This window comes from Hordeum vulgare, chromosome 1H (assembly GCF_904849725.1).
Source record: "Hordeum vulgare subsp. vulgare chromosome 1H, MorexV3_pseudomolecules_assembly, whole genome shotgun sequence".
In the NCBI taxonomy this organism is placed as follows: Eukaryota; Viridiplantae; Streptophyta; class Magnoliopsida; order Poales; family Poaceae; genus Hordeum; species Hordeum vulgare.
In genome coordinates, this window is record NC_058518.1 from 511,720,137 (window position 1) to 511,735,155 (window position 15,019).

Sequence of the window (15,019 nt, forward strand, 5' to 3'; positions counted from 1 at the left end):
TCAGGGACAATGACAAGATGTCTTTGTCTACATTTGCAAGGAAAGTGAGGAAGAAATACAACATGGAAGTAAGCAGGCATAAACTAGGGAGAGCTAGGAAAGCAGCATTGGTTGTGGTGCATGGGGATGAGGTGAAGCAATATACACTTCTTTGGAAGTATGCACAGGAATTGAGAACAAGCAACCCAGGATCTTCTTTCTATCTAAACCTAGAAAATGGATTGTTTAGCACATGTTACTTCAGTCTTGCAGCATGCAAGATAGGGTGGTTAAAGGGCTGCAGGCCCATTATATGTCTTGATGGTACTTTCATAAAGACAAAATTGTTGGGTAACGTAGCATAAATTCAAAAAAATTCTACGCATATTCAGATCTTCCTATGAAGAGACCAGCAACGAGAGAGGGGTAAGAGCATCTTCATACCTTTGAAGATCGCTAAGCGGAAGCGTTGCTAGAACGCGGTTGATGGAGTCGTACTCGTAGCGATTCCGATCTAGTGCCGAACAACGGCACCTCCGCATTCAACACACGTGCAGCCCGGTGACGTCTCCCGCACCTTGATCCAGCAAGGAGGAGGGAGAGGTTGGGGAAGAACTCCAGCAACACGACGGCGTGATGTCGATGGAGAGACGAGGTCTCCCGGCAGGGCTTCGCCAAGCACTGGCGGAGAGGAGGAGGAAGAAGAGCAGGGCTGCGCCGAGAGAGAGGGAAAAACCGTGCGTCTCAATGGCCAAAAGTGCCCGATATATATAGGGGGAGGGGAGAGGGGGTGCCACCCCTAGGGTTCCCACCCTAGGGGGTGCGGCAGCCCCCCAGATGGGAGGTGCGGCGGCCAGAAGGGGGAGGAGGGGGTGGCGCACCATCTGGTGGGCCTTAGGCCCACCTGGCCTAGGGTTTGCCCCCCCCCCTTTTCTCTCCCTTGCGCTATGGGCTGAGTGGGGAGGCGCACCAGCCCACCTAGGGGCTGGTTCCCACCCCCACTTGGCCCACCTTATCTCCCGGGGTCGTTGCCCCCCTTCGGTGGTCCCGGTGGTCCCGGTACGTTACCGGTGATGCCCGAAACACTTTCGGTATCCGAAACCATCCGTCCTATATATCAATCTTTACCTCCAGACCATTCCGGAGCTCCTCTTGACGTCCGAGATCTCATCTGGGACTCCGAACAACTTTAGGTAACCTCGTATAACAATTCCCTATAACCCTAGCGTCATCGAACCTTAAGTGTGTAGACCCTACGGGTTCGGGAGACTGGCAGACATGACCGAGACACCTCTCTGGCCAATAACCATCAGCGGGGTCTGGATACCCATGGTGGCTCCCACTTGCTCCACGATGATCTCATCGGATGAACCACGATGTCAAGGATTCAATTAATCCCGTATACGATTCCCTTTGTCTGTCGGTATAGAACTTGCCCGAGATTCGATCGTCGGTATACCTATACCTTGTTCAATCTCGTTATCGGTAAGTCTCTTTACTCGTTCCGTAGCACGTCATCGTGTGACTAACTCCTTAGTCACATTGAGCTCATGATGATGTTCTACCGAGTGGGCCCAGAGATACCTCTCCGTCACACGGAGTGACAAATCCCGATCTCGATTCGTGCCAACCCAACAGACACTTTCGGAGGTACCCGTAGTGCACCTTCATAGTCACCCAGTTACGTTGTGATGTTTGATACACCCAAAGCACTCCTACGGTATCCGGGAGTTGCACAATCTCATGGTCGAAGGAAAAGATACTTGACATTAGAAAAGCATTAGCATACGAACAATACGATCTAGTGCTAGGCTTAGGATTGGGTCTTCTCCATCACATCATTCTCCCAATGATGTGATCCCGTTATCAATGACATCTAATGCCCATGATCAGGAAACCATGATCATCTATTGACTAACGAGCTAGCCAACTAGAGGCTTGCTAGGGACACATTGTGATCTATTTATTCACACATGTATTACTGTTTCCTGTTAATACAATTATAGCATGAACAATATACGATTATCATGAACAAGGAAATATGATAATAACCATTTTATTATTGCCTCTAGGGCATATTTCCAACAAAAAATATGGTGGGCAACTACTTACTGCAGTTGGAATAGATGGGAATGATTCTATATATCCAATTGCAATGGCAGTGGTGGAGACAGAGTGCTATGCATCATGGTCTTGGTTCTTGTCTACATTAAAGCAAGATCTGAATATTATGAACACTAGCACATTCACTATTATGAGTGATAAACAGAAGGGCCTCATCAAAGCTGTGCAGGAGCATTTTCATGACTCTGAGCATAGGTTCTGTGTCAGACACTTGTATGAAAACCTCCATGCAGTCCACAAGTGAGAAACTATCAGGCAACAACTCTGGATTTGTGCAAAATCAACCACACCTACTGTATTTGAGCAGAATATGGACAAGTTGGGGCAAGACAATGCAGCAGCATATGCATGGTTGGAGGAAAAGCCACCAAACCAATGGTCTAGAGCATTTTTTAGTGAATTTCCAAAATGTGACATTCTTTTGAACAATACTTGTGAAGTATTCAACAGGTATATACTAGAAGCCAGAGAGCTACCTGTCCTGTCTATGTATGAGAGAATAAGATCTCAGCTAATGCATAGGCACATGTCAAAACAAAAAAGAAGCTCTTCAAAAATGGACAGGACATATTACTCCCAAAGTTAGGGACAAACTAAGGAAGAATGTTGAGTTGTCAGCCAACTGCCACCCAGAAGAATCAGGCATGGGTGTGTTTGGAGTTTTGTCCAATGAGAAAACCTACATTGTTGAGCTGAACATGCATACATGTACTTGCAGAAGGTGGCAGCTTACTGGAATCCCATGTAGCCATGCATGTGCTTGCTGCAGACATGAAAGAATTAGGCCAGAGACCATGGTTTCTTCCTGTTATTCACTGCAGACATATCTGTGTGCTTATGGAGTTCAGATATATCCAACCAGAGACAAAGATGAGTGGTCCCCAGTAAATGCAACACATGTACTGCCACCACACTATGAGAAAAAAGCTGGGAGGAGGAGGAAGAATAGAAGGAAGCAACCAGAGGAGAATGAAGATGGCACTAAACTAAGCAGGCATGGAGCAATTATGCACTGTGGGTATTGTAAACTAGCTGGGCATAACAGAAGTGGATGCTCACTACTGAAATGTGCTATATTAAGAGAAACTGAAGGCGAGGTACATGAGCAAGAAAATGAAGAAGAGGTGCATGAGCAAGAAAATGAAAAAGAGGTGGAAGAGGAGCAACCTACACCACAAACTAAAAGGGGCAGGAAAAGAAAGCCTACTGATAAGATGTTGCAACAGATAGAAGAAATGATGGAGAAGGCAAAGAAAAAGAAGTCCAGAAAGATTGTTGATAAGTCTGGAGATGTGGACTTCCCAGTGATCCTAACAGTAAGTATCAGCACATCAATTTTGAAAATGTTGCAAATAATTATAGTGGATGCTCACAACATTGTTTGTTTGTTTACTAGCACATCAAACAAAAAACTATGAGGCCACAAATGGACCCAACACAGATCAAAGAAAGCATGGTGCACATATTGTCACATGAGGTAAAAGAATTAGAACTAAATTTAAAATTATCTTTGAGAAGAGGTCACTAGTTGTTCCTATTAACTCCTCTCATAGGGACCTGCAAAAGGAGTTCCTATTAACAGGGCTCACAGAATACCAGAAGAAAGTGCATTTGTAGTAGAGAGCAGAACCAATTTATCTGTGCCCACTGGTGGTGCACATCCAGCAACAACTTCAACAGCTACAGGAGTGAGAGGAGCACATGCAGCAACAACTTCAACAACCACAGGAGTAAGAGTAGCATCAACATATGGCAGTGGCAGAGGCAGAGGTAGAAGAGGAGGTGGAGGAACAAGAGGAAGCAGATCAAGGAGAAGTGCAGCTACTACAAGGTTGTTGCAAAGAGCAAAGAAACCAACCAAGACAAGGGGTTTGCAGTGGCTACTATTTGGTGAAGGAACAAGCTCACAAACTGATGAAGATGAAGTCCAGACCACACAAGGAGCTCCAGGAGATGAAGAGTGAAATTGAAATGTCCAACTGTTGTTTTTATCTTTATTGTGTACTAAGTTATTATGACTTTTGGTACTGGAACTATTATGACTAAGTTCAGTACTGGAACTGTTATGACTTATGGTGAAGGAAGGAAGTAAGTTCAGTACTCGAACTATGTTGCAGCAGATCATTTGTTTGTTGTTTACTGAAACAAGTCCAACTGACATCTCCAGTAGATCATGAACAAATAGAATTCTAGTGCAAATAGACATTTCTTAGCATAATTTGACAAGGTCTGCCAGGAAACAAATAAGATAGCTATTACAGTGCTATTACAATCACAACCTCAAATAAGATAACTATTACAGTGCTCTTAAGCTTTGCCATTTGTTCCAGGGCCAGTGCCATCTATCTTGCCTTGCCAGGTTGCAAATGTGTGCTTGCGTGTTAGATCAACACCTTCGTTAGGGAGGAATTCATCAGCCAAACCTTCTGTTAGCAATGGCCCACGGTCAATGACCTCCTTCACATGCATGATCACAATAAAATCGATGCATCGACGATCAGTTGGAGAGATCGGACGCGGCGGTGAATGAGCATTCTCGTCATCAGAGTCTGGCTTCCAAGGTTGCAGAGGAGGTGCAGGCACAGACACAGTAAGCACCTTCGGCACTGCACTAGGATTGCGTAGCCACGCCGTGCAATGCAGCAACCACTTGTCTGTAGAAGGGAGCATGTCGATGAGCTCGCCGTCGACACCTGCGAGCACCAGGTTTACAGTGTCTTCATCCCACGCCTCTTCCGGTAGCCCCTCCAAACTAAGCGTCGTCTTGTACGGCAGCTGCGACGGCTTGCCACGCGACCAGCTTGACCACCTCTGAAAACCAATTCTGCTTCCGCCGCAGCGCAGCTGTTCCGATGCGTACACCACACGAGTGCAATCCTCCACTGAATGGAACCGCAAAAAGAAGTGGAATGGTGGGCCGGTTACCTCCACTGTCATCTGCGACGGCAGGATGCCACACTCGAACTCTACCGCCGCGGCGAGTGCCTCCGGCGTCACCTTCGTCTGTGGCTGCCCGATGATGACGGCATACAATGCATGCCCCAGGAACGCCCGCTCGAGCACCGCCATGCCAGAAGGGAGAGCGATGAGAACGCGGCCGCGTTCGGGCCGCATCTCCGGCTCACCGCGCTGCCACACCTCTTGGGGAAGATCCGCGAGTCCGGGATGCGAGATGCGGACGAACTCCCTCCAGTTGCCGCGCCGCCTGCACCTCCAACAAAGGTCACATCACTGCCACCCACGCCGCCTCCCATTTCGCCGACAACGAGTTCGGATCTGGAAGGAGGAGCTAGCAAACAGAGCAAGGAAAACAGAGGAAGGGGAACAACGATTTATCATATGTAAAATGTGCAATACGCCCCTCATCGTTAATCACCAGGGTCTTGTGTGCAAAAATCACCTCACACGTGAGCCTCGCGTGACCGCGGACGAAGAAAACCAGGCAGCGGACCGGTCCAACTGGCGGTTGTGACCTAGATAAGCCCGAAACGCAAGTTCTATGACGGGTTTTTTCGGTTTGCAAGTAGTGGGACTTAAGTGCACCCGCAACACAAGTTCTAAAACCGCCAGCGCCTTTTACTCCCTTTCTTATGTATTCTTGTTACATTTATCGTTTACGTGGACACTAGACATGTTGCTGCTTCTCTTATCCTGACTGAGACTAGCTAATTCTCCTTGTTTTGAAGAGCAGTGTCGAGTGTAGATCAAAATGCTTGTGCCCAGCCCCAGTGTGTGTTAACCCCATTGGGGTCAGAGGGGGTGAGCACACCACATTCTGCGATGTCTCTGATGTGTACAAAGCAGTTGAGTCCAGCGCTGAGCCAGGAGGGCAGCGAGGTACCAGTGATACACCTGACAAAGCAGAGTTGGTGCCACAGTCACAGATTGTGCAGCCAAGGTGCTGCTTTTGTTCTAGTTCATTTCTTTAGTAGATTATCCTTTGCCATGACGAATCTACGAGGACTCGATCTGTCAAGCTCTAGGCTAGTAGATATGTGTGCTGCCTTGGTTGGTGGCTTGCAATTTCTCTAGCTCAAGCTGAACAAAATTCATGTCTCCTTCTACTTTTTTTCTTATTATAGATTTCTACTACTCCCTCCGTTCCTAAATATAAGACCTTTTAGAGATTACACTATAAACTACATACGGATGTATATAGACATATTTTAGAGTATAAGTTCACTTGTTTTGTTCCGTATGTAGTCCATAGTCGAATTTTTAAAATGTCTTATATTTAGGAACAGATGGAGTAGTTTTGTTTTCCAAGCAAATTCTTACTGTTAGTTTATCTGAATTGAATGCCAGAATTAGTTTATCTCTCTGATCCCTGTTGTTCTCTAGTCAGATACTTCCACAAGCTGGATTAGATTCTTGGTTTGGCCAGCTTTTGATATTTATAGTTGTGCATGAAACTTGAAGTGTAATACTTCAGAACTTCATTTGCTTGAACCATTATCTCATACTCTCACCTTCTGCATTGCAGGGATACTTCCCCATCGGCAGTCAACATGGACTTCGTCAATTGTTTTGAGGGGTGCTGGTGCATGACGGATGGATGCAACGACTGGCGCTGCATTTGCTTCGCGGTGTGTTTTCTGCATGCATGATCTTTCTTATGTATTCTTGTTGCATTTATCGTTTTGGTAAAAACTAGACATGCTTCTGCTTAACTGATCCTGACTGAGACTAGCTGATTCTCCTTGTTTTGAAGAGCAATGTCGAGTGTAGCTCAAAATGCTTGTGCCTAGACCCAGTGTGTGTTAATCCCATTGGGGTCAGAGGGGGTGAGCACACCACATTCGCTGTCTCCGATGTGTACAAAGCAGTTGAGTCCAACGCTGAGCTAGGAGGGCAGCGAGGTACCAGTGGTACACCTGGCGAAGCAGGGTTGGTGCCACAGTCACAGATTGTGCAGCCAAGGTGCCGCTTTGATTCTAGTTCATTTCTTTAGTAGATTCTCCTTTGCTATGACGAATCTACGAGGACTCCATCTGTCAAGTTCTTGGCTAGTAGATATGTGTGCCGCTTTGGTTGGTGGCTTGCAATTTCTCTAGCTCAAGCGCCGAACAGAATTCATGTCTTCTTCTACTTTTTTTCGCTTATTATAAATTTCTTTATTCTTTTTGCGGGCACTTTGACTAGTTTTGTTTCTAAGCAAAATTTTACTGTTGGTTTATCCGAAATGAGTGCCTGAATTAGTTTATTTCCCTGATCCATGTTGTTCTCTATTCAGCTGCTTCCACAAACTGGATGAGTTTCTTGGTTTGGCCTGCCTTTGATATTTATAGCTGTGCATGAAACTTGAAGTGTAATACTTCAGAACTTCATTTGCTTGAACCTTTATCTCATACTCTCACCTTCTGCATTGCAGGGATACCTCCCCACCAGCAGTCATTTTTGACTTCCTCGATTATGACCTGAGGTGCTGGTGCAAAACGAATGGATGCAACGACTGGCACTGCCCTTGCTTCGTGGTGTGTTCTCTGCACGCATGATCTTTCTTATGTATTCTTGTTGCATTTATCGTTTTCATGGACACTAGACGTGCTGCTGCTTCTCTTATCCTGACTGAGACTAGCTGATTCTCCTTGTTTTGAAGAGCAATGTCGGGTGTAGCTCAAAATGCTTGTGCCCAGCCCCAATGTGTGTTAATCCCATTGGGGTCAGAGGGGGTGAGCACACCACATTCTGCGCTGTCTCTGATGTGTACAAAGCAGTTGAGTCCAACGCTGAGCCAGGAGGGCGGCAAGGTACGGGTGGCACAAGTAACATACCTGACGAAGCAGAGCCGGATTCAGAGCCAAAGCGACAGGCTGTGCAGCCAAGGTGCTGCTGCATCAATACCAAATGCCTCCATGGGTATGCACAGACCCGCTGAATTATCTGAACCGGATCCATCCAGTCAACTAGTCAATTTGTATACAGATTTTCCAGTGCCATCTAACCATTGCTTGTCAATAAATATGCTATGTGCAGCTACTGCGTTTGTTTCAACGGGAACTGGCTTTGCTCTGAGGACTGCGTTTGCGAGGGCTGCCGGAACATCGGGAGCAACGAGAAGGAGGGCCTCATGCTATACAAGGAGTTCGTGAAGAGGAAGTTGGATATCGACTACAAGTTTCCCTTTGAGCCTATTCCAAAGAGAAAGCTGGGCGCTGTTCCTTTAGCTAAGGGCAACCGGTGCCGTTGCACGGTAATTATCTGGATGCTTGACATGTACCTGCGTGACGGTGTGTTCTCTTCTGCAAGTACATTCTTTCTTCATGTACTCTCGTTGCATTAATTGCCTTCTTCCATGATCCTGACTGAGGCTAGCTGGTTCTTCTTGTTCTGAAGCGCAAGACTGGGTGCACCTTAAACTGCAAGTGCAAGGATTGCCGTAATCCCTTTGGGGCCAGAGAGGGTGAGTACACCACATTCTCCTGTTTCATGTGTGTCTTCCTGCATGATCGACCAAACTCGTGTAATTTAAATTTCTCCATTGCTCTGCATTTACAAAGCAGCTGGTGTGTCCAACGCTGGTCCAGGACAAACCACACCACCATCAAGCACTGGAACGAAACCCAACCGATGCCATTGCAAGGTAAACAGATGCAAAAAAGCGGGGCTGTTACTGTGTGAAGGTGCGTACTCTTCCCCACGCACGCTCTGTCTTCATTTGAAAGCTTAGACATGCTTCTTTTTTCTCTGATCCTGACTGAGGCTAGTTGACTCTTCTTCTTCCTAAAGCACAAGGTCAGGTGCACCTCATATTGCAAGTGCCTAGGGTGTGATAATCCCAAGGGGGCCAAAGGGAGTGAGTACACCGCATTCTCCTCTTTCATGAGTGTTTTCTTGCATAACCTACCACGCTCGTGTGATTTCCATTGTTCTGCGTGTACAAAGCAGGTGAGTCGAACACCGGATCAGGAAGTGCTGATGGCGTAGGCAACATACCTGACGAAGCAGTGCAGACGACCACACCATCAATTACTGAACCAGGTCAGGTTGATACTAGCAGCATGCCATATTGTCCGGATCAACCCCTACGACCTATCAGCGAGTGGCCAGGAGGATTCCATGTAAGTTTGCGCCTCCGCTTATCTGTGCAGTTCGCTGAAAGAAATCAAATTTCAGTGTATGTGTGTTGGGAGTTAGGGCCTGTTCGGAGTCCCTCCGCTCCCGGAGCTGACGGAGTTTCAGTTAAAAACTGCGGAGCAAACAAAAAGGTACTCCAAAGATTCTTAAATTCTACGGAGCGGGTGGACTGCCCAACAGCTCCTTAGTAACCCTGGTGATCTGCTCCTTTTGTGCAGTCGAACAACGGATCAGGAGGTGCTGATAGCGTAGGCAACATACCCGACGAAGCAGTGCAGACGACCACACCATCAATTACTGAACCAGGGCAGGTTGATACTAGCAGCATGGCATATTGCCCGGATCAGCCCTCACGGCCTATGAGCGAGTGACCAGGATTCCAGGTAAGTTTGCGCCTCCGCTTATCTGTGCAGTTTGCTGGGAGAAATCAATGTTCAGTTGAGAGTTAGTAACCCTGGTGATCTACTCCTTTTGTGCAGTGGTGACAGTAGGTTCCAGACATACCAGAGCATGATGCAAGTCACCTGACATACTTACCATCCTCAAGACAGTGCCCACTCTCCTCCTGTTCAGATTCATGCATGTTCCTTGTAACGATTACTCGAAGCAAGCATGGCGAGAACTCCATGATCCTCCGGACATCCTCGGCGTTGCAAAGTTAGCCTCAGATGCTTCAGTTGACCTAGATCCAATCAGAGCAACACACTTTAGAACATACATACATACATACATACATACATACATACATACATACAACATAGTAGTTGCAGTCCATACACTGCCTGGAAGGGGGTGCTTCAGTTCGTTCTTATACTACATAGTCATTCTCACAAAGGTTTTTCTCTGATATCCTAGGAAGATTCTTTGAAACCCAAAAGTCAGCGGTTGATGAGAGCACTGGCAGCATGAATAGTATGATCTGGTATAGATGGTTATTTTTTGCATTACAAAACAAGCACTGGTTACATTACATAATTCTGATAAATATGCTCTCACGCCTTTCACCAGTTCACTACAGAGCAGTCATGGTTGCTTGCTCAAGAGCAACAGCAGCAATGGCAGACTGTAGAGACCAGGGGCATGTGGTGCTGTCACAAGCTACCAAACCAGCATTCACCTCTCTATAGTAGTTTACACTCTGCTATATTGCTAGTACTAGGGAAGCCACCGCGTCGCGTACGCATAATCGCGGAAGCGTTGGCTGTTCTCTTTAACGAGATCGATCGACGCTGAGCCGCGAGCTGAGCCACTTGCAGACGTCGTCCATCTCTTCGGGGATGGTGTAGTGGCCCAACCTGCATAAATAGACCATGACTAATGTTCTGACTTCTGAGGAAGGAAGAAGAGAGGAAGAGCTTTGTCAGGCGCGGTGTAAGGTGTGTACCCGTTGTAGGTTTTGAAAGTCAGATAGGAGAAGCCCGAGGAGCGCAGGAACTCGGTCGACCGCTCGCCGTTCCTGTAGGGCACGACCTCGTCCGCTGCACGAGCAGAGGTCATCACACCAATATAATTCAGTGACAAGCAGTGTAATAATTCATCTTTGAGTTACTCCACTTTGAATCAGCAGCTAGCCTGCAGGTTTGCTTGTTTGTTACCTCTGCCATGGCTGAGCAGGATGGGCAGGGAGGCGGCTCTTCTTGCTGCCATGTGTGAGCCCTCCATCTTGCCCCTCAGCGTCCTGAATTCACCAACATCATCAGGGTTTGTGATACAGTATTACAAAGCACAAGTGTCTGGTGTTTTTTGGCATATATATGACTTACTGACCTTGAGCAAGGGAGCCAGCCGCTCAAGCTGACGACCGCGCTGAGCGTGATCGGGTAGGGGGTGCCGCTGCTGAATTTGCCGTGGGCGTAGCATGCTGCCGAGTGCAGGGCGGCTGCTGCACCCATGCTGAAGCCGCCGATCCCAAGCTTCACTGCATCCACAAATTGCCAACAATCAGTTAGTCATATACTTTCATGGTTCTGCCAAATGTGTTCAGTTGCAGTCTAATGAACCAACAGGACAACAACACAATACTAGGCTTTGAGATTCTTGTGTGTCTTCTCAAGTTAAATAACGATGAAATATTTTGGTTCTCAAGTTAGTACCATCAGAAGGCTCGGACGACAGTAGGTTCGCTATGTGTGCAGCTGAAGCATCCAGCCCCTCGATGTCGTCTCGACCATCGACCGAAGTGTCATCAACGTCGAACCCTGTTTCAGTTCAGTAAAAAAAAAAGGTGTTCAGTAAAGTTTGAAAATTCACCGCTTGCGACGGAATTTCACATGAGTTTCATAGAAACATGGTTCAACTCCCATGGAAAATTCAGGAACAGAGCGAAAAAGTTCCCGCGTACGAAGCAGGGCCTCGAAACCATACAGCAAAGTTCCACTTCCAAGCAAGAAGAAACTCACATGCAGTGCAGGGGAACCCGCCGAAAGCCGCGACGGGTCGGGTCGCTGCCGTGGGGCATATCCACTTGATCTACATGAGCAACAAAGCTTCAAGGTGAACAAAAAAAAAACTTGGTTGCAAATTGCAATAGAACTAATCTCCAGACAATACAGGTTACAGTGCTGCACTTTGTAATCAATAGAATATTCTGTTTTAAGTTGGGCAATAACAGTGCTCCAAGTACAAAAATGGATGCTTACATTGGGCAAGGGAAGAGCATCCAGGAGCTGGGACCAGCTGAAAATGACAGAATGGACAAAAGAAGTTAGCTCTCTGCATCAGGAACAGAATTGCAGCACAAGATATTCCATTCCAGCTTCTTGCAGCAGATTATGTGAAGCGCACAACGCCTAAGATTACACTCTTACCACCCAGGTTGGTCCTTTTCGGCCGGGGTCTTGTTATTGCCCTACTTGTTAGAAAGACACCTAGATCCTTCTAGGTGTTATCATCTTTTTTTTAGTGATCTTAAGGCTTACTTAGTTAGCAAGATAATGATTGCCGTTAAGGACTCTGCTGCAGTGGTCGACAGGACGAAGATACTCCCATCCACTGCCTTATGATAAATTTATATATGGCATATTTACATGCTTTGCCAAGACAGGGGATAGGAAATTAGGTATCTTGCATGAGCTACCTACACTTGTGCAATATTTTTATGTCATTAGCCCGCATCAAGAAGTATTTGACATTCCTCTCCACTTACTGCATGAAGAAAAGCGAGGGGCATATTGATGTCCTTGAGAAGATTGTTAGGTGTGATGTAGGACAAGGAAATTATTTAACTTTGAGTAAAGCAATACTAGGAATATATGCATGCAAAAAGGAGGCCACTTCATCAATCATTTCAGGCTAAAAGGTGTAATGGAATAAAGCATTCTGCATCGACACTGCGATCATCTACTCATGTCTTCTCTGGTTGACATGTGTGGTTTCTTGCATCCCTTATTACATCCGCGCAGCATACAACATGCATGTTGCATGGAGAAGGTTTCATCATTTATTTACCTTTGGAATTTGGCTAGGAAGTTTAGCATTCAGTTAAGAGAAGTGAAGTGTGTTAGATCGATCCGATGATCAAAACCAGATGTTTAAGTTCTGGAGGGGCATCGCCTGAGTAGGCAGAGTTAATGAAAGAAGTAATACCTTGCACCATTGTCACCTAGGCCATGGAGCCACACAATGGTGGCTAGGTGCCTTCCCTTTGGCCTCACCACATAGCTCCTCCCATACTCGACTCGACGGCCACCCCTACCACCTGAATTGCCATTTGCGACGATCTCAGCATTGATCTTTTGGCATCCATGGAGCATTTGAGATTTTGAACATGATCATATCTATGGAGAAGATGAATATTACCAGAAGAGCTGCTTCCATAATAGCTCATGGCTTCTGTTGTCTCTGCAACAAGAGCACTAGGTGATGCTTTAGTTTGTATGATCTTAGACGTAAGGAAGTGTATGAAGTCCACATCCCCATTTGGCTGTATTTATAGTGGAGGCCTGAAGCACTGAAGAAGGGAATATATGTCGAACAATCCCTGGAATCTGCATTGATCACACGACAGTGCGGTTTTTCACACCGTGCTCACTGCAGCTGTCATGACAAGAGAATCTGGAACCTGGAAAGCTCTTGGGATTAGGAAAATTTTGTTTTTGAAGGCTATATTGCTCTATAAGGAAGAATCTGGCACAATACTTACAGCCTTGAGACAGAAACGGTGATGGTGAGACCTACCATTTCATGCAAAGGTAAAGAGTGCATCTGGCACACAGGTTGATAAGATGCATCTTTGGCAGTGGAGAGGGAACAAAAATAATCAAATGTTGTTTCCTCTCCCTTTGATCTCATTTTACAGCCAACCAAGAATTTCCGAGTATTAATGCCCACTGCCTTCTTCTGCCCACGAATTGGCACAACTCACATGCTACAAAGTTAAATAAAATGGCAAGGAATATCAAGCGCAAGCGAATTTATTTCCTAGAGATGAAGCTTTCTTGCAGAAGCTCTTACCTCAAGTATCACTAATCCATGGACTTTCAGAAATCATTTCTGCTGGTGGGCATTAATTGCGGTATACAATTTCGGTGCAGAAGGAATTGTATACCGCAACTTGTTTCAGGATACAATCAGGATATAGAGCCAAGGAACAGTGACTATTTGCCAGGAGTACCTATCAAGAGCCGATACCAAATCAGCATCGATTAGGGAACCATATCGGATGAAATGCAAGGCGGCTTGCAGCATAAACGTGGTGCACTTCATTAAGGTACATATTCCTGAGACCTAAGTGTACTGTAGCAACACAAGTGCTTATATAAAGTAGAGTAGCTGAAGTCTTATAGACATCATATGGTTCTTTCTTACTTTCACTGGAACAAATGGTTAAAAGTTCATGCTGGAATGAATCTAAGCTTGAGTGTGTTTTGTCATCAAAATGCCAAAACCAGTCATGCTCACATTGTTTGACGATAGAAACATTTTTTGCTGGACACGGCGACAATCTTTTTTATTTACTTTATGGTGAGCTTTCTCATAACCACCTTCTACTCTAGGTTTGCTTGGAGGTTGGAGCAAAGGTTGGAACCTTTGTAAATATGCCTGGTTGCTTTCAGAGCGCAGTTGATCCCTTCTCGACGGTGGAAAATTAAGTGGCGTTAAAGAAATACAAGCATAAATTGACCTCAATTAAATTTGTGGCAATTTGATACCAGAGTGATGCAAAGGTCTGCATCTGGTTTTTCTGGGTGCCAACCCACTACATGCAGCAAGAATCATATACCATTCTCCCTTGCATTTTATAATGATTGGGATGGGCAATGTGGGGGGCAGCTCATGCTAAAATATGTGATCTATATGTCATTCTTGTCCCTATCTAAGATTAGAAGTTTGGGGCTGCATCAGGCTAGATGAAGCTATTTCAAGAGACAGGTTCATCAGCCACCTGATCAAGCTTTTCTCACACTGGAAATCGTAGGCTATGCCGTGTGCGGCCCTAGGCCCTAGTACTAGAAGCCTGCATATTCCTTCCTAGTGCATATTTTTCCTCGCCTTATTGCACATGCTCCTACAAAAAGTGAAGTTTCTACAAAGTCAGAAAACATTCTCGAAAAGGTGCATGTACAAAATATCAGATTTGTCGTTTCTCAAAAGTATACATCTAGGGAGAATGCAAGAACAGTTAAAAAATATTCTTCTTAAAACCTATCTACTCCATGCTTGTTTTAGCTTTATACATCAAAAGGCTAGCTCCAATACCACTCCTGTCAAGAGGAGATGCACAATGGTAGAGCAAATATGCAGATACTATGTAGTCTGCATCCACTGTAACACCTATGTTTTGCCAGACAAGCAATTTTCTGATTAAACATGCAGTTAGGTACATTTCCCAGTTCAGCTC

General features: G+C 45.8%; 1 protein-coding gene and 1 long non-coding RNA gene across 6 annotated transcripts; one reads left to right on the top strand and one right to left on the bottom strand.

The window, feature by feature from the left end:
- Positions 1–5,693: 5,693 nt before the first annotated feature.
- Positions 5,694–10,187, top strand: LOC123452321. 4 transcript variants are annotated; one of them, XR_006632587.1, is made up of 12 exons: positions 5,694–6,001; positions 6,587–6,689; positions 6,815–7,023; positions 7,475–7,577; positions 7,703–8,333; positions 8,440–8,506; positions 8,604–8,726; positions 8,833–8,899; positions 8,992–9,164; positions 9,241–9,311; positions 9,399–9,563; positions 9,660–10,187. It is a non-coding gene; the product is annotated as an uncharacterized LOC123452321 (long non-coding RNA). The 4 variants fall into 4 exon arrangements; XR_006632586.1 differs by having other exon boundaries at positions 8,607–8,726; positions 9,220–9,311; XR_006632584.1 differs by having other exon boundaries at positions 5,696–6,001; positions 8,607–8,726.
- On the bottom strand, positions 10,066–13,541 carry LOC123452303 (acyl-protein thioesterase 1 homolog 1-like). 2 transcript variants are annotated; one of them, XM_045128948.1, is made up of 10 exons: positions 13,357–13,541; positions 12,979–13,240; positions 12,766–12,877; positions 11,820–11,856; positions 11,580–11,649; positions 11,274–11,378; positions 10,948–11,098; positions 10,776–10,858; positions 10,565–10,658; positions 10,066–10,475 (listed from the first exon to the last, which is right to left on the bottom strand). In XM_045128948.1, exons 2-10 carry the CDS (start codon positions 13,004–13,006, stop codon positions 10,391–10,393), a joined length of 765 nt encoding a protein of 254 aa, XP_044984883.1. In that variant the 5' UTR covers positions 13,007–13,240; positions 13,357–13,541; the 3' UTR covers positions 10,066–10,390. The 2 variants fall into 2 exon arrangements, with proteins under 2 accessions (XP_044984883.1, XP_044984891.1); XM_045128956.1 differs by having other exon boundaries at positions 12,979–13,541.
- Positions 13,542–15,019: the final 1,478 nt, after the last annotated feature.